Below are 18,115 nucleotides of genomic sequence, written 5' to 3'. Positions count from 1 at the left end.
CAACCTGACCGTTGCCTCCAGGGTTTCTGTCGGTCTTCTCAATACTTCCTCTGATAGCAGGCTGAGACGGCAACCCTTGGATTTAAACATCTTCAGACTGGGTTTCCGCAGCAGTTGATTAAAATTAGTAAAGATCAAATTTATGTTTACAAATGCACCATTTTAAATTAATGCGGCTCACTTTAAACTATTGGTCCATAATATTTAAAAATCAGCCATTAAACACAGCATCATTTAACACACATCAAATCAAATACACTTACATACAAATGTTTTACAGTACAGAGAGAAACGTAAAAATAGTGGAAATAAAGAAGGTGTTTTTTGTTGTTAAAAAACATTAATTATTGACTTCCTTTATTGTTGTGTAAGTTGTGTAAGTTTGCTTATCCATCAGGTGTAATAGGCTGCTGATCACAGATGCCTAAAGTAGGCTATTGAACTGAATCTGATCAAATTTGTAAGCACGTGTACATTTTGTGTTTTCACCTAATAAGTACACTATATAGACAAAAGTATTGGGACATCTGACCGTTACATCAACAGGGACTTTAATGACATCTCTCATATAACAGCTTCCACTCTTTCGGGAAGGATTTCCACAAGATTTTGGTGTGTTTCTGTGGGAATCTTTGCCCATTCATGCAGTAGAGCATTTGTGAGGTCAGACACTCATGTTGGACAAAAAGGCCTGGCTCACAAGCTTTGCTCCAGTTCATCCCAAACATGTTCAATGGGGTTGAGGTCAAGGCTCTCCAGTCAAGTTTTTCCACGCCAAACTCATCCAACCATGTCTTTATGGACTTTGCTTTGTGCACTGGGGCACAGTCATGCTGAAATACTGTGACAGTGTTTCGGTATGCTGAAGCATTAAGATTTGCCTTCATTGGAAGTAAGGGGCCTAACCCAACACCTGAAAAACCCCCATACAGAGGTATGTCTGGATACTTCTGTCTATATAGTGTAAATCACGTGTGTTTATATCACGTCTCCTATTTGTAAGGCATTACATTAAAATAGTTCACACAAATGTCTCTGTATTAAATGGTCAGGATCATTGGCTTGTAGAACAGTAGTACTGGTTATGTTTACAGGGATTGTAAGATAAGACAAGATAGGCCTTTATTAGTCCTGTACTGGGGCAAAAATAAAGGTGAAGGTAGGTCGAGCAAATTGTGTCTAAATCTGAATAATTTTATGGCTTGTGAAGAATCTGACTCAGTCTAATTCTTGAATCCCATAGGGTATACATGAGCAGGTTTCAGGAGGACTTTGTGCAGGTCTGTTACTGACATGTATGACTGAGCCCTTTAACTCTGAAATGCTGCGGCTTCAGCCCCTCCGGCCCCTGAGCCTGTAGTATATACACCCATTCTCTATAGTGAAGCACCAATAACACAAACAAAGTAGCATTAGGGAAATTAAGATATCTGGAATCTAAACAAAAACAAAATTTGAACCATGGCATTAATGCCATGAATTGCCAAATATCCCGGAAGACTGTATCCAAACATTTGAGCTCGGAAGTTTATTCTACATCTTTGGGAACAGTATTATAAACCTTGCAAGCTGACCTTTAAGCTTAGTTCACTCTAGTATATTAACAAAATGTATACAATACACTACTCTCCACTACAACTCTGTGTGATCTAAACTTAACACATAAATAATAGATTCAATAGTTACACAACTACATAACTCTAAGAGCCTTTTATATTGTTTATAATGTCCAGATTTATATTCTGATCAGCATTTTCTTGTCCCATATGGCTCCATATTTCATACTCCATGTTCCATGGTCAGTTTTCAATTACTCACAGATGTTTACAAGCCTACTTACTACATTGTACATATTTGACTTCTTTCTCCGTTTGATGTAATTTATCAGTTATAATGCTCCTTTTTTTTCATTTTTGTATTCTTTTATATAATAAATACATAATTATCAGTCTATGAAGACGGATATGAAGCAACTGACGAATGCTAAAGTACATGTGACTAAATTTCTTTTTATCTTAAACTTGTCAACAAAAAAGATCATTAAAGATGACTGCTTTTTGACAAAATAAATTAATAAATAACAGTTGAATGTCACTGGAGAAAGAAAAGAACAAAAATACAAAACATATAGGAGTAGATCTGGTCTTGCAGATCAGCGTTTGAACGAAAAGGAGTGGAGATGCCGGGGATTGAACCCGGGGCCTCATACATGCAAAGCATGCGCTCTACCACTGAGCTACATCCCCTACTGGAAGCACACGGCATGGTAAGGGCTATATATAGATGCCATCGATTCTGTGACTCTGCAACAGGAGACGACATTTCAGCAAGTTATTTTTGTGGGGCTTGGGACCAAGTTATGTAATTTAGGGTCACAATTTTATCCCGGTTTCCACCCTTGACCCAGCGATTACTTACGGCATTTCTTCTCTCTGTCAGTCAGTTGTGTCACTTCTGAACGTGTTCATAAAATCTCCTAAGCGCTCTACCTCCACAGGCTGGTGCTTTGTAAACAAAAGAAGTGCACTGACGTCGGGGTGAATGAATGGAAAGGAAGCTGGTGTATTTGTAGCTAAGTTTTCTTTGATTTAATCCTTGTTTGGTGCTATTTATAGCCTGCCGGTCGTGTTTTCGTTTCAGTCAGGCTCGCCTTCTTCCCACGCAAACTTAGAGAGAACGGAACCCTTTGGTGAGGATGGGGGGCAAATGTCAGGAAAGGCAGATGGACTAGTAAACCTACTACATAATGTTCCCCCAAATTCAGTTCTTTCTCATCACCCAAGACACCCTGGTCTTTGGGGGATTGAGAAAAGCTCCCTGATTGTTTTTCATCCTCCAGGGAAGCGTGAACGAGGGGCTGTCACCCCCCCCCGGAGAGCACAGTCTGTCCTCACTCATGTTGTGTTTATCAGCACACCCCTTGCCAAGGACACTACTTCCAGGCTCTGTTTGCTGATGCCTTGTAGGGACAGACCCATGGGATGCACGCATGGCATGAAGGCTTTAGCAGGGCTGAAGGAGTGAACAGGAAGTAAGGAACAAGAGACAGGGTGAGGGACTACCTTACCCCTCCATCTGCAGAATGATGAACACCCTCAGAAGAAGGGAGGCACGGGCACTGGTTGATCTCATCTATGTTGTTGTTATGTCAATTTGGATTAGTAACAGGAACCTAAACACTGGGGCTGTGCTGAGCAAGGAATAGCACACAAGCGTGATGTGTGTGTGTGTGGAGCAGGGGTTATCTTGGGACTGTTGAGGGCAGCATGTGCAGACAGGCTGTATGTCATATGAGATGCAGAAAGAAATTCTTTATCTAAGACCACAGACCTCCGGACGTTACAGTGGACAGTACCAAAGGAAAGATGATGTGTTAATGTGAAAACACACAGTATGCAAGTGAAAATCACACATTACATGATTAAATTGTTAATAGTGTCACGTTTTACTGAGATGGTGGTTTTGGCTAACTTTGAGGAGTCTTGAAAATGTCACATAAAGTAGTAGATCCCTATTGTGATTGATGTAGAACAAACGCTGAGTTTATAAACAAGTTATTAAGTTAATTTCTTGTTGATTCACTGATTGGTTCATCAACATAATATTATTTAAAGTCAAATCTTAATCTGAAAAGTACAAAATGATGTAAAAATTATTGGCTGATGATGTTTCCCCCCGAAATATAGTTAAATGTAAATGTGTGCAGTTGTCATGTATGACACCTGGTAAATACATTTCAATCCATCTCTCTGCTCAAGGAGTATTCGAACACTGTTCACTTGGTGCAGAGTTTGAAAGACAGATTTGGTCATATAAATAAAAAGTAAACAATATAACAATGTCACTCAGCAGTATATTCATATAATGCTCAATAATGTGCAGCTCACAGTGGAGAAGGCATGTAAAAGAGGTGGCTCCCTCTTCAGCTTCTTTTATCATCAACACCAGAAAAAAAAATCAACGTGTTTAATTCAGAATGTTTATGAACGGTTATGTTTATGTTATGTTTGTGATGTTGAACGAGACACACCCCACTGCTGCTGAGAAGGCTGCGACTAAGAATACTTTAAGCTCTGAGCTAAGTGCAGCAAGAAAAGCCCCAGAGAATTTCTTTCTTGCACATAACTCCCTGTGAAGCTACCACTAGAGGCTCTAGTAATGAACCCACCAGCAGAATCCTTTGGTCCTCTGCTCACCTTTCCTGTAGCACTACACACACACACACACACACCACCCCCATCAGTATGAACTGGGATCATTTTGATGATCTTCATCTCGTACCATCAGCAGGTCAGTACAGATAAATGAGATGTGTTAAAGATATATTTCAAATTCCTGCATTAAAATGTCTTAAAGCAACTGAACCTAGACTTTGTTATGTGCTTACATACATTTTCTCAAATGTCTCTAACAATGTTCTAATCAAGAGAAATTTGTAATTTCATTCATTCATTTTTTTAAACTGTGCATTTAAATAGTTAGGAGTATTTAAATAGGAGTATTTATAAGCTTTGAATTGCATCAGGCTTGTGGTTTACTCCCGTTTCCAGTACTTATGCTAAGCTAAGCTAATCACCTCGCTGCTCTAGTTATAGTTAATTCACAAGACATGAGAGCGGAACTGATCTTCATATTTAACTTTTTTCAAAAAATGTGTGCTTTTCAAACTATCAAACTATAGAGTACTGTAGCTGTACAGAGATATGGAACCTGAACAGCCCCCATGTCATATACAGGTAATGTACACGGCTGCTGGCACTGTAAGGTAGTGCTAACGCAGGAATGAGGTCTGACCCAGTATCTTCTGGGGCTGTCGTCTTATCATTTGTCAGCAGCCAGCTATGCTGGGGCAGAGAGGCCGGAGAGAAGAGAGGAAAGAGAGGCACCAAAAATAAAGGCTGTGGAGCACATGAAAAGGAGGTCAGTAAGGTCATATGGGAAGTCATCTAACAAAACAGGATTTAAAACAGCTCTGAAGTGCAAGTTTATGGACTTTATATATATCATTAATTATCACCTATCACCTATGTTATACAAGAAAATCATGTCTGTTTGCAGATATAACAAGGACCTCACAGAAGGGAGAAGAGTGGACACATCTTTACTGTTTTCTTTTGCTTTTCTTTTGTGCTTTTGTTGTTTCCAGAGTTTCTCCGTTTAAAATGAATCCATACAGATAGCTAGATTCTGTTGCTATCTGCTCGCTAACAAGTTACTTCATTGTCTGTTTCAAGTGTCAACACACACTACAGACCTCCTAAGTCAACTTGTCCATTGCCCCACCTCTGTCTTTAACCACAAACAAAACAGAAGCCATTTAAATTTTTACACATGCTTTGGATAGCTGTGTCATGTGGGGCAAGGACAGGCATGCTGCTAAACAAGAGCTGCACGTGTTGTGTGTGTGTGTTTGTGTCCATGTTCATGAAAATGGACAGAAGAAAGAGAGAGAGAGAGAGAGAGAGAGAGAGAGAGAGAGAGAGAGAGAGAGAGTGACCTTTCACCTATTTGTCCAACCAGCTTGGAAAACTGTGGGAATGCTGTGAAGCCTGGCGACTTGTAAAAGCTCTGGTATGGATAAAAGAGAGGTAGACAATAGGAAGCTGTAACAAGTGTATTCAAGCCTCACGTATTTGCAAGGTGATTGTGATCACATCCATTAAAGGATAATTGCTACAAATATTTTGAATGGCATGTGTTGTGAATCATGTCATCGGGTACGAGACGAACATGACATAACAAACTCCTCTCAGCCTGTGACTTCATATGATTAGTTTGAGAGCACAAACATTAACACAAGCACAGATGCACAGACTGTTCTTGCTAAATGTTTGTGTTCACTGTGTAACCAGGGTTTGAATATCATCATCACCACAGGCTGAATACGTGTCGTTGTGTGTGTGCGTGTGTGTGTGTGCGTCTGCATGAGTTGCCTAGCACCTGGTAACTGTATAGGTCGAAACCTTATCATTCTGCCTTTAGAAAGCTCATGCTGTGCTGGACTCTTGGTTATCGTCTCTCACCAGTGTGGTAATAACACGACAAAGTCAAAGTCTGTGGCAGAAAAAGTAGCTTAATCCATGTGAGACACAGGCATCTGGAGACACAACCCTGTTAGGTGTGGCTCAGATGATTTCAGTTTGCATTCAAGACAGCCTGTGACACAGCCAGGTATTATTGATTACTCACACACATTCATGTGTATTATGAAACATGACATGACAGCACAGGAAACTGAGTGCGATGAACAGACCTTAAGCAAAGCAATGGAATTTTGGCTTCATTGTCATAAAGTACACACCCAGAGGTCTGCCAATTAACTGAGCTCAAAGTTAGTGTACAGTAGACTTTACTCAGAATAAGCATTGTCCTTATAGTGAGTAAAGTATTCCATATTTAGTATGGGTATTCTACTATCCATATGCAGTATTTCTTCAGCGCTTACTGTATTTTCTTGACTAGTATCCAATTGTTCCTTTAGGCAGCAGGAGCAAATTGAAAGCTTATCTTCAACAAAAAAACACCATAACATTTAAATGGTATAATAAAATAAATATTTTACTATAAATATACATGCACCAGGATTGCAAACCAACCTCAACTGGCATAACACTTTATTTTATTCCAAGAATACAGTCATAACTAAAGACACTATAGATTTCTATCATTTACCAGGTCAAACTCACAGATTATTCCAAAATTCAAACTGATTCTAGTTGTAAAAATTAAAATATGGTACATTACAGGGTAATGTGTGCCTGAGTGAGCTGTCCAGGTCTGTACAGATTAGTGTGGTTCCTCACGGATATTGAAAGCTAGTTGTGATGACCAGACTTTAGAGATAATTAGCCTATAAATAATGCAGTTGTTTCCAGCTTTTCAAAAGAATTCTCACTCTAACAATAAGCCCTGCTGCATACTGATGTGCATATGTGCAGACTTGATCCAAACACAAAATGGGATGATCTTTCACCTAGAAAAACACACAGATAATTTAACAAATATACTCAGTCATATCAACAGTCACCAGTTTGCACAATCTGCTGTAATAAAAGGCACAGGGTATCCTGAAAGCTTTACATACTGACCACCAGGGGTTTTCATAACCTCTCCACAGCTCATTGGTTACTCAAATGCTGCATTCAGAAAAAGCACATCCAATTGGCTGATGTAGACTGAGTGGCACGTGAAGGTCCTCCCCACCGAGGCGGAGTGAAAAGATGGAGGTTGGTGGTGGGGGGGAGAGAGAGGTCTATTTACAAATTAAATTTAAAGTAACATCACCAACATTACTGATGAGGAAAAGCTAATCTGATTTTGGGACCATTTAGTAATTTAAATATTCAAAGTTGGAAGGAAAATTTCTTACAGTCAATTAGCAATTTTACACCTCTCACAGAAGAGGCGAATATGTGAAGGATATTGCTTTGTCTCTTTCATGTTGAGCAATCCATTTGGCACCTGATGAAAAATGACCACCAAAATTAAATGCTGAAGTGTATTTTTCCAAAATAAGTATCCAAAGAGTAATATATACAACACAAAGATGTGGATAGGAAAGAATACACTCTAGGCTGTGGTTATTCAGGAGTTGAGATGCAAAAGCTTCAACTCTGTGGCCTTCTTTTTGCAGCTGAATTTCCTTCAGCACCCAGTGGACAGCTGAATCACTTTTTCTGTCAACAGATATTCATCTTTCCTTATTGTAGAAAGCTTGTTTGTGGAGCTATATGAACACAGACTCAGGATCAGTTTACCATCCCCCCCAGGCCTTACTCTGAAAGCAGGGATAGTGAAAGTAGCTGATCAGGGATCAGTTTCTGAATGAAGTCACCATTTATCTGGGTGCAGGTTGACAGCTCCTCTTACCCAACCCCCAACCCCGTTACCTAGAGGCCCGGCTTGTGGCTTGTGTAATATTCTGATTGGCTGGTTTGTTTGGAGTGGGCGGGGAAAGGGGTGTGGCCGAGTGTATTGTGATCCCACCATCAGCTGTTTTGTACGTTCTACATTCTGATCCGAGGATCAGCTGGAGGCAGCAATAAACAGAAGGAAAAGCTGCAGCGGAAAAAAATAGAGGAGAGGAGGAGAAAAAAGCTGCAGATGTTATGATTTGAAAACATCAGTGTAATATTTTTACACGAAGCCCTTCTTCTAAGAAGAAAGCCTTTTATTTTTTATAATGGTGTTTTAACTACCTCACTTAAAGACTATTTAAAGCTATGCTTTAAGAATTGTTGTCGTTTCTACTGTGTGTCAGCTCTCGTTTACAACTTGAATAATATTGCAAGGGCAGGTAAGATATATATCTTTTTTACTTTGCTTTAAATCTGATACTTTGTGTGTTTTGTTTCAGCCTGTGTTCTCTCGAAAGGTATCGAGCTACAATTTCTCTCTGCCAGTGAAGTGGCTGCATTTCTCCCGTGTTTATCTATAGAAAATATCCAACAGATATCAGTCACAGTGAACGTGGACAATTACACAGCTTCTTCTGTCTCTGACTCATTACATGGGCTATCTTTGACTGCTTTGTAATGACCTATTATTAGGTCAATAATAGATTTGAAAGCCTCAGCCTATAGCAGCCCGAACAAACGGTTTAACTGGGTCGATTCGACGTCCTCTATGTCAAAAAATGCCAACAACCTGCATACGTGCAAGTTAAAGCCTATCTCACAGCAGCCGTTGTTTTGTAAATTGCACCAAAATGCTGATGTGGAGTCAAGTCGACGGCGGATGTTGATGCTTTTCTGGGAGGCGGACCTTAACTGTCTTTCAAAGGTTTTTTTCTGAAAATATCATCACCTGTGTTATTTCCTGAAATAACACTGTCATTGAATTGTAAGTGTCCTATCCGGTCGACGTCTTTCGTGCGGTGTCGCTGAGCCACAACTGTCATTGCTTTGACCCTTCGGCTGTAGCCTACAGCTTATACGGATAATTCATGTTTAACCTGGATACACCACAGAAAGTCTTGTTTTCTCTCGGTCAGTCGACTGTCGACAGCGCTAGGCCGAGGTCTTTCCTGTATTTCGCTTCGTTATTTTTTTAGGTTATTGTATATTGAAAATGTAAACAGTGTTGATGTGAGCATTTTTTTTTTCCAAAACTGGTTTCCAATTCAGACGATAGCTGTCGACGCTAGCGGCCATTCACATATGAACTGTTTTCGACACAGTGTTCTAAATGCAGATTAGAACTAACGAACCCATATAGGCTGCATATACACGGTCATAAAATCTTACATCTTCGCTATGTTTGCTATTCAAAAGCTTTTTTTCCCCGTCGGCTGCCGAGTAGGCTGGAGCCTCTCCGTCAGCGTCAGTGACGTAGGCGACACGTCACTGGCATGTTGTTTTTATTTCCTGAGTCCCCTCCCATCCGGCTCCACTCCTCCTCCATTTCTTTTTTTTTTTCTTCTTCGTTTTTTTTTAAAAGAAAGACCAATGTCAAAAGAAAGATCCATAATTCAAGGCCCCCTTTTAGATTTTAGGAGTCCTGTCGTCGCTGGTCACGTGTTAAAAGGTGTCCTTAAAATAGAATAAAACGGCCTGTCTTCTCAAGTTAACATTTACACTGTCATAAATATGCACAAGATAGTTCCTGTACTGTGGCTGCTATCTTGTAAGAAAAAATCAGGAAAAAAAAGACTAGAGTTCAGAGGACAGCCAGACTCACATGATATCATCCAACAGTGTTTTGACTAGAAGGTTAAAAACATTCGTCCCCTTGCTTCCAAAGACATGTCTCAGTATCAGTGGCAGGTAATTGTTGATAAAGTTTTTCCACAGCAAATGCCACGTATTCAGGAACTGTCTCCTCCAGGACATAAGTCGTATCACTGATCAGATAACCCTGAATTAGCCGCCACCAACTTGATAAAAAGTGTTTTTTTCAGGGAAGTGCTGCACGTAGTTGTGTACTGAGATCTGCCACACCTTATGCAAAGCAGCCCTCAGGCCTTGCCATCAAAATTATGTTTATCTGGATTTATTCCCCATGGTCTCATGACTTAAGTTTCTCTCAGTCTGGGAATGCATGAAAACAGTCTCAGTGTTGCGGATGGACTGGAGTACTACAAATCCCAAAACTCCAACTGTGGCCCTTTTTTAATTTAATTCTCTGGATAGCACTTTTAACACATGACCTAGAAATTGAGTCAAAATAAACTCACCCAACCGAGAGTATGAAATAATACAGATGAGAGCTTTTTACCCAGTAAGGTCATAATGACTTTTTTAAAATAGGCTTCCATCTTTGTAGCTTTTCTGTTGCATTTATTCTCCCTGTTCATTTGTCTCTCACTTTCTCTTGTTATTCTAAATGTACACCCGTGCAAACAGTCACTATATTCTTTAAAAAGATTATTATTCCACCTGACATTGGAAATCTCAGGCACATGTACTGTTGCACTCAGGATGTGTCTTCCTTTTATGCTCCCGGTGGCCATGGTGATTCTCCAAATAAGGGCAGAAAGTGTCAACTTCCCAGCAAGCATCCATGCATATCTCTTTCCATGTCTCTTCACTCCGTGCATATATCTTGGACTTTGTTTCACCTTTTAATCCTTGCTCTTTAATTAATTTATTTCATTTCTTGAGATAGTTGTTGAAATAGTTAAATGTCAGCAACAGAGATTGAGTTTCCATGAGAAATTTAAAGCAGACCAGGCAGTGGGCCAAACAGACAGACTGAAACAGGAAATGATCTAGAATTTAAACCTCTAGGCTACAACTTTGAAACCAGTATACAAATATACTAATATATAAATACAATCATTCAAGAAGAAAACGATTTAACCTGCAGTTCAGAAGATATCTTTTAACGTGTCAAGCGGTTGCAGTTGAAATTCCGACTTGCAGGAGAGCCAGAGTTTGCACTCTGTGATCTCCTCACTCACGCCTTCTGCACTCACGCAGTTTAAGTAAATAAAACCCAGCCTTTGAACATGTAGCGGGTTGTCTTTTAAGCGATAGCAGTGGAAACATCTGTTCAGCATTACATCATCGTGTTCACAGTTCAGGTCAGGCACTTGTTCTTTGCCTCAGTACCTTCTGTCCTAGTGTCTCTGTCCTCCTTTGCTTTTTTAACATTGTGCATACTTGTTTTTTTGGACTTTGTGAGAGTCTGTCTCTTTGTGTCACCTCCATTCACCCACTCTTCTTTTTCTTCTTTGGTCTGTCCATCTGTCCTAAGACTGTGCTGATTGGTTATCTAAATTTCATGGGGGAGGGGAGTGCAGCCATTGTTCACCAGCTTCTTGGTTTTCTGATTTTCTTTATTTATTCCTAAAACATGTTCTTGTTTATTTCTACCTGCTGTAGCTCAGTGTTTCTCTGCCAATGTCTTTCACAGTTTAACTCATCAACTTTTGAAAGTTTAATTGAATGGTATACAATTTTACATATTGCATTGCACAATATTTTATACATAGGAGGGGTCAAAAGACTCTGTGCTTGTGAGACAGGTCAATGAATTTTCCTCAGCCATAGAGAGCACTTAAATGTCTTTTAGGTCACTGATCTGCTTTTCCATTGTGCAAGTTTGCCTTTTTGGTTCACCCTTACTGCAGCTCTCACCAGCATTGTTTCTGGACTCAACAGGCAGATGTTATCAAAGAAAAGGCTATAAACTGACTTCACCTGCTCAGCATCAAACGGCAGATAGACAGAGTTAGCAACTAGCTGGTGAACATAGCGGAGCATTTAGCAGCTACAAAGCCATTTACTTCCCTCAAGAGCTGGTGGAGTCCAAAATATATAGAGTGAATAAAGGACTGACATTCACCAGAATGACTCAGATTTAATAGTAATGCTGTATTCTGAATGTGTAAACGGGCAACTGTGTGATAAAACATTGAACATATGGTGATATGTCAATGTTGTGTTTTTACAGCTTGTTGTGCTGCCCCCAAGTGGCAAAAAATAACTCACTGAGCACAGCCTCAGAGCTGTTGAATTACTTTTAAGAGAACTGGGAGTTTTTCTTGCTTCACCAGGCCGGGTAATCTAAAATGTAAGCTATTCAGTAATGTTATAGTGGAAACTCCAAACTGTCAATAACACATTTTTTTATGTCAGCCTCTCATCGTAATATACCAATAGGCTGACATGCAGTTTGAGCCAACAGAAAATGGTTGCTGTAATGTGTCTTTAAATAACTAGAAAAGAACCACACACATTGCTCACTTGTGCTTATCTAATGTACTCTGACTACGCAATAGGAAATTAACCCAATATGTGACTTCTCTTTTTTTTAGATGTCTTTTTTAAGAAAACGTATTGACAGTTACTAACCACCCTCTTCTCTCTCTCTCTCTCTCTCTCTCTCTCTCCAGGCCTTTGCTCCAAAACCAAGTGAAACCTTATATTTGCACTACAGAAGCCTGTCCACGAGATCCAGCAAAGGGCTTCAATTGAGAGAGAGAGAGAAAAAAAAGAAAATCAAAAAATTACATAAAATAGCAACAAGTGATTTGTAAACACAAATTCAAAAAGGCAGCTACAGCTTTTTCTTTTGTGGACAACAAAACTCACCTGAGTCATCAATACTTGACAACACAAACAGTCATGTTTCAGCGTCTGAGCAACCTGTTGTTTGGGGAGGTAGAAGAGGTGGAGGCTGAGCTGAAGGGACCCAACCCCTGTGTGACGGAGGCCGACGAGGAGGGATGGATGATCGTCAACCTGTCTGGTGAGTCTCAACACAGGACGTGCAGTAGTGGTTTTGATTGGTTGGAGTGACATTTTAGAGCACAAAACAAACTATGAAAGCATAGAATGTGTTTTAATTTCAGCAATTAAGGTAGTTAAGAAATACTTCTGTTCACTTGAATGTCTATTCTACTAACATTTGAAGTTAGAAATGATGATGGGGATGATGGGGTGAGGTGAAGAATCAGTCGGGGCGTGACGCATCTGCACTGATGTTCACCCATGTGGCTGTCACACCAGCAGTGCTGTCTGTCAGATGATGGAAACATAGTTCTTTGTGAACATCTCCTTCCTCTTTGTTTATGATCTCAATCATGGCATTTGCAATTATTGATTATGAAAATTTGCTTTGGTGCCTGTTCAGAGGCCAACCAAACATCAAAAGCAACATGACAGTACCTCTCAGCAGACTCAAAACAAACATTATGTCACTGACATAATACAAAAAAATCCTTAGAGGGTCAACACAACTAATGATGTGACTCTTTTATGTTTTGTGTTTCCTTACCCCCTCTTCTCCCCCACCTCCAATTTTTTAAAATACCCTTACATTACCCTTACCCACACTGGTATGTGTGCGCGTGCGTATGTGATCCCTTAAAAATTACCCCCTTCGTCCCGCATGGCTTTTTTGAAATTCTACCACATTTGCATAATTTTTGCAACCTCCCACTTTAAATAAACTGTAATTATTGGCCGTCTCATCCCCGATCTCATCGCTGCCATGTGCACAGAAGAATCTGAATGTGTGATGCAGGCCGAGGATGAGACGGGAGGCCCAGTGATTGCACAATCATTTCCAGACAGTATCCAATCAAATTATCAAGACACACGTACAAGGACTGAATGCCCGGACCCCATTCCCCATGCACCTCACAAGCGCCGTAGGACACATAAAGGTCGGGCGCGAGGTGCAGTCGCATCGTCAGACCCCCTGTCTTGTCCAAGTGCTAGTCCGTCAGACTTGGGTGCCACTACACCCGTGACCCTGCCGAGACGGGCCAGACTGTCCACGCCGTCCTCCACCCCATCAATGTCCCCTGGCTCTGGAACTGAGTGTGGGGGCAGTGGGGGTAGCAGTAGGGCAGGCCCAGAGAGAGGCTGCATGGATGAGAGCTGGTTTGTCACCCCTCCCCCCTGTTTCACTGCAGAGGGAGCCACAGCGGAGGCCAGCCCGATGGAGGACCTGCTCATCGAGCACCCTAGCATGTCTGTGTATGTCTCCTCGAACAACTTGTCCATGGTCTCCAACAGTAACCTGTCTGTGGTGGGAGAGGAAAGCATTGTCAGCCTGGCAAGCAGCGTGAGGTGAGAAATGGCGCTCTTTATGGTAGCTGCACTTGACCTTCACCTGCTTATCCAGCATCAGCATGACTACCACAACAATCACACCCACTCTCACGTTTATTTTTTCCTTCCCCTTGCAGCAGGGTGGCTGAACCAGCTGCTGTGCCTGCCACCCTCAGCACTATGCCCACCAGGGTGAGCCGTGGAGCAGCTGCCCAGGCCGGAGCTCTGGCCAAGGTCACCCAAGTGGCCAGGGTCCAGCGTAGCAAAGCCCGCATCGAGCGGCGCCATCTGGGACGCAACCGCATTCAACGGCAAAACCTCACCAGGGAGCACGTCCCCCGTCATGCATCCCACGCCAGAAACACCTTCCTTCACCAGCCCAGCAAGCGTAACATCTGCCACTAAGCTAACCGGCAACCAGGGGGCATGTTTACTCTGAGGGCATTAGTAAAGCATAGTCATCTCCAAGAACACATGATTAAATGTGTTCAAATACCAGTAGAACCAGTAGCTTTTTTGTTTTTATTTAGTCACAAACTGACTCTACCTGGTAGTTTTATGCCCCATTTTGCTGTCATAAACCAAGCCCTCTGAGTAGATCCAGACCTTAATTACATGTATTGTCCATTGCAGTATCCAAACAACAAAAAAGTCTTCATAAATATTTATACAGGTTATACTTAATAATGTCTGAAAAACAACAAAAAGTTAAGTTCTACTGATTTTTTTTATCCTGACTACATACTGATATTTTCTTTTTCCTTTTCACTCTTCTTCATTAATTCAATAATTTAATCCCTAAATCCCTACTTATTTAAATAGTTAAATTTGGAGATAATGAACTGAAATTTAAAAAACAAACAAACAAAAATAAAAAAAACAAGTGTACTTTAAAAAGACTTTTGCTGGTGGAAACAGTGCAAGACGGAGAAAAGCCTCAGTATCTTTGCAGAGAAAACAACTCATCACGTCTTCGAAGTTTTATGTCAAAGGTGATTTTTTTTCCAGAAATGGCGGAAGGATATACCGTGTGTGATGAGTGTGAGAGGAAAATCACTAGACATTTGTTTATTCCCAATTTGGTCTGTCCGCTTGCAAAGGAAACCTGAGCAACGCATTTCATCATAGGAAACAAACGTTGTGATATTTCTCTCTCCTCACTTTGAGAAGGATGAAAACAAGTAGAAGATGGTTGAGAGTATGAGCAAAACAGACTAAAGAGTAAAAAGAAAATGTCCTGATAAGTCAGAACTAATTAGTATTAAAACGGATGTGGTAAACATGAAATGGCTATAAGGAAAGTGTAATGTAACCCTGCGAGCAGCCCTTGTTTTTCATATTTTATCTGTATTGCTTTGGATAATGAATAAGGCACCTTCTTTTTGTGAACATGAAGGACTGTGTTATGGGCACCCATAAAGACTATATAAATAGAAATAAAGATAAGAAGTGTAAATGGAGTTGAGGTGAAAGCATACAGGGCTTGCCTTTGGGTTACAGGGTATGACAGGTTTCAGTAAGTGCAGAGCGGTATTGATGGCAACTCTTTATTTTGTTTTGTTAGACTGTTTTCTGTTCACTTTGTCCCTTAAATTTTAACACTATTTTAAAGTCTTTCTCTCTCTCTGCATTGTTCCACCAAAGAAAGAAAAGAAAGTTCATGTCAGACAAAGAGAAAGTACACACACACACACACACACACAAAATTGCTCCCTGTGGATCATACACATCATAAAGATCATCAAATGTGTGTTTGGTGAACTAAAGTAATGTGCCCGGCACACCTCAGCCATTTTCATCCATGGTGTGTGCTGTGATCTTATATTTTCTACACAAATACCAAAAAGAAAGTATGATGTACTGGCACGTAAGTTCCATTCATTGTCACTGAATGCAGGAGGCAACTGTCAGGAGAAGGCAGAAGAAACGCCTCCTTATCTTAACGACACCCATCTTTCCCTCACAACACATTTAAAGAATACCATCTTGCTTATGGATGTGCGGCCTGTCTGTCCCTTTCTCGTTAGCACATCCAGCACTAACAGTGTCCACTTAAAGATTTAGCTTACTGATATGTATTCAACAACAATAGTAAACAATGGTGCTGAAGTGTATACTAATGTTTGTAAATTATTTGAGACATGGATGTAAGTTTGCACTGTCATACATTTTGTGAGTCAAAGTTTTAGCGGTGTGCTGTGTGCTTGTTTTTCCTTTGTGATTTTTTTTTCTCCCCATTTTCGTTTTCATCCAAATTGTGTGTGAGAAGGTGTACTGACACGTTAAATGCTAGAAACTCTTTTAAAAAAAAAAATACATGAATAATGGTCATTTATTTGTCTTGTAAATATTGCGAAACGACTTATAACGCTCTGTTAGATGTCAAAGCCTCTCAGGACTTGAGTCCACTATGTTGTGTGCAACAGGACTAGCGAAAATCCGGTCCATGCCTCACCTCTGTGCTCATTATCAAATCAAGAGGGCATTTCAGTGGCCAAACGCAGTGTCTCTGCCCCCAACTTAAGCCTCATCTCCTCGAGATAAAGACAGCACAAGACTCAGAGTTGATGTGCCATAGGCAAACACTGCCCCCCAGAGGGTCCACTTAGCACAGCATTAGCTGTATGGATGCTGGTGAGGACACGGTACAGTGACATGGCTTTTACACAATCTGTACTGATGTGTTCAAAGGACTGACTGAGAATCTGGGGATTGGAGATGTCTCTTTAAGATAATCCAGACAACAATGGTACATTATTTTTTCTTGAATCGCGTACTACAGTTTTTTTTTCATTTATGCTAATATCCCTATAAATAACTCTGTTTGACTCCAAATCTGTTAATATCTCTTAATTTATGATAAAATTATGATTATGATTTATTTTCTGTTTAAAGATGACTCTTATGTATCCTGTCGATTCCTCTGAATGGTGTAGGAGATGGATCTGGGGTGATAAGTCTGACATGCACACATAGTGAGCTCTAAGTAGGCTTCCTCTCTCCACAGGGGTTTAATATTCTAATTGAATGCGTCTCTGAAGTTGAATTCTGTTTACCTGTTGTAAAATAGTACATACAGAGTGAAAACGAGGCTATAATGAGAGACATCACAGGTAGAAGTTGTGTGTGCATGTAGCATGTCAAGATCACCACAGATACCCATCTGTTGCTGCAAATCTGACCTGTTTTCCATATTTTTATTTTTTCCTTTTTTCACCAGTGTCATGTAAAAAAGGAAATGTGTTCTCAGTATGTTGTGTGTGATTATTGAAAGGTGTGGTTTGAGATTGAAAGTCATCCAACAAAGGGGAGAGGGAGTGGTCACCAGGTGTTTCGAGCTCATGTGGTGGACAGGGAAAGGATGAGGCAGGAGAAACATAGCTTATATATTACAAACAAATTTAAATGTATCATAAAAATATATATAGTAGAATATGCTTGTATTTTCCCATATAGTTATTAGAACAACTGTTCACTAATAGGATGTTTTACATGAAAGGCGTTGAATGTCTGGGGAGTTTCAAATGTTTTATGTTGTGCCCTGAAATGATGGCAGCTTAAAAACACTTGGGGTTTAGCCCATTTTACATCTCAATTAGTACCCCCCCCCCCCCATAAAAAAAAAGAAATATATTGACATATAAAATTTGGTGTATCTGATTATCTACAGTATGGTGATTGTGCCTTTCACTATTTCTGCATGGTTTTTGTGATGTACTGATTTTTCCATCCCCAAAGTGGACGGTCGTTCACTGACAGGCAAGAGACCTATGCAAAAATCAATGGATGGGTTTTCCAGCATCCATTCAGAAAACACAGGTACCCGCCAAAAAAAACAACAACAACAATAATAAATACTCAGGTTAACTCCTGAATCTTGTGGTATTATTTTCATGGGAATGGGACCAGATCAAAGAGTGTGTGACCTGCTTTCAGTGATGGCATTAAGAAGTAAAAGAAGCAGTATTAGAATGTAAAAACACACAAATTGTACTTACAAAATAGTAAGTGGTATCAGCAAAAAATGAGATTAAAATGTCAAAACTTTAAAAAACTCATTATTTCATCATAACAACCCGCAAGCATCAATACATAATATATTATTTGATGAT

The 18,115-nt window shown here is 40.2% G+C and overlaps 1 protein-coding gene, 1 long non-coding RNA gene and 1 other non-coding gene across 6 annotated transcripts; 2 read left to right on the top strand and 1 right to left on the bottom strand.

The window, feature by feature from the left end:
- Positions 1-886: 886 nt before the first annotated feature.
- LOC124063950 lies at positions 887-7,221 on the top strand. 2 transcript variants are annotated; one of them, XR_006844183.1, is made up of 3 exons: positions 887-4,290; positions 4,737-4,920; positions 5,059-7,221. It is a non-coding gene; the product is annotated as an uncharacterized LOC124063950 (long non-coding RNA). The 2 variants fall into 2 exon arrangements; XR_006844184.1 differs by having other exon boundaries at positions 4,682-4,920.
- On the bottom strand, positions 2,175-2,246 carry trnaa-ugc. Its single transcript has one exon. It is a non-coding gene; the product is annotated as a tRNA-Ala (tRNA).
- A 780-nt stretch (positions 7,222-8,001) lies between the features above and the next one.
- On the top strand, positions 8,002-17,878 carry LOC124062855 (tumor protein p53-inducible nuclear protein 2). 3 transcript variants are annotated; one of them, XM_046395884.1, is made up of 4 exons: positions 8,002-8,296; positions 12,338-12,693; positions 13,451-14,021; positions 14,141-17,878. In XM_046395884.1, exons 2-4 carry the CDS (start codon positions 12,570-12,572, stop codon positions 14,406-14,408), a joined length of 963 nt encoding a protein of 320 aa, XP_046251840.1. In that variant the 5' UTR covers positions 8,002-8,296; positions 12,338-12,569; the 3' UTR covers positions 14,409-17,878. The 3 variants fall into 3 exon arrangements, with proteins under 3 accessions (XP_046251840.1, XP_046251839.1, XP_046251841.1); XM_046395883.1 differs by having other exon boundaries at positions 8,003-8,296; positions 13,448-14,021; XM_046395885.1 differs by having other exon boundaries at positions 8,005-8,296; positions 13,865-14,021.
- The last annotated feature ends 237 nt before the right edge of the window (positions 17,879-18,115 follow it).

Source organism: Scatophagus argus, chromosome 8 (assembly GCF_020382885.2).
Source record: "Scatophagus argus isolate fScaArg1 chromosome 8, fScaArg1.pri, whole genome shotgun sequence".
Classification (NCBI taxonomy): domain Eukaryota; kingdom Metazoa; phylum Chordata; class Actinopteri; family Scatophagidae; genus Scatophagus; species Scatophagus argus.
The sequence above is the reverse complement of the archived record's forward strand: the minus strand, read 5'-3'. Positions and strand labels throughout refer to the sequence as shown.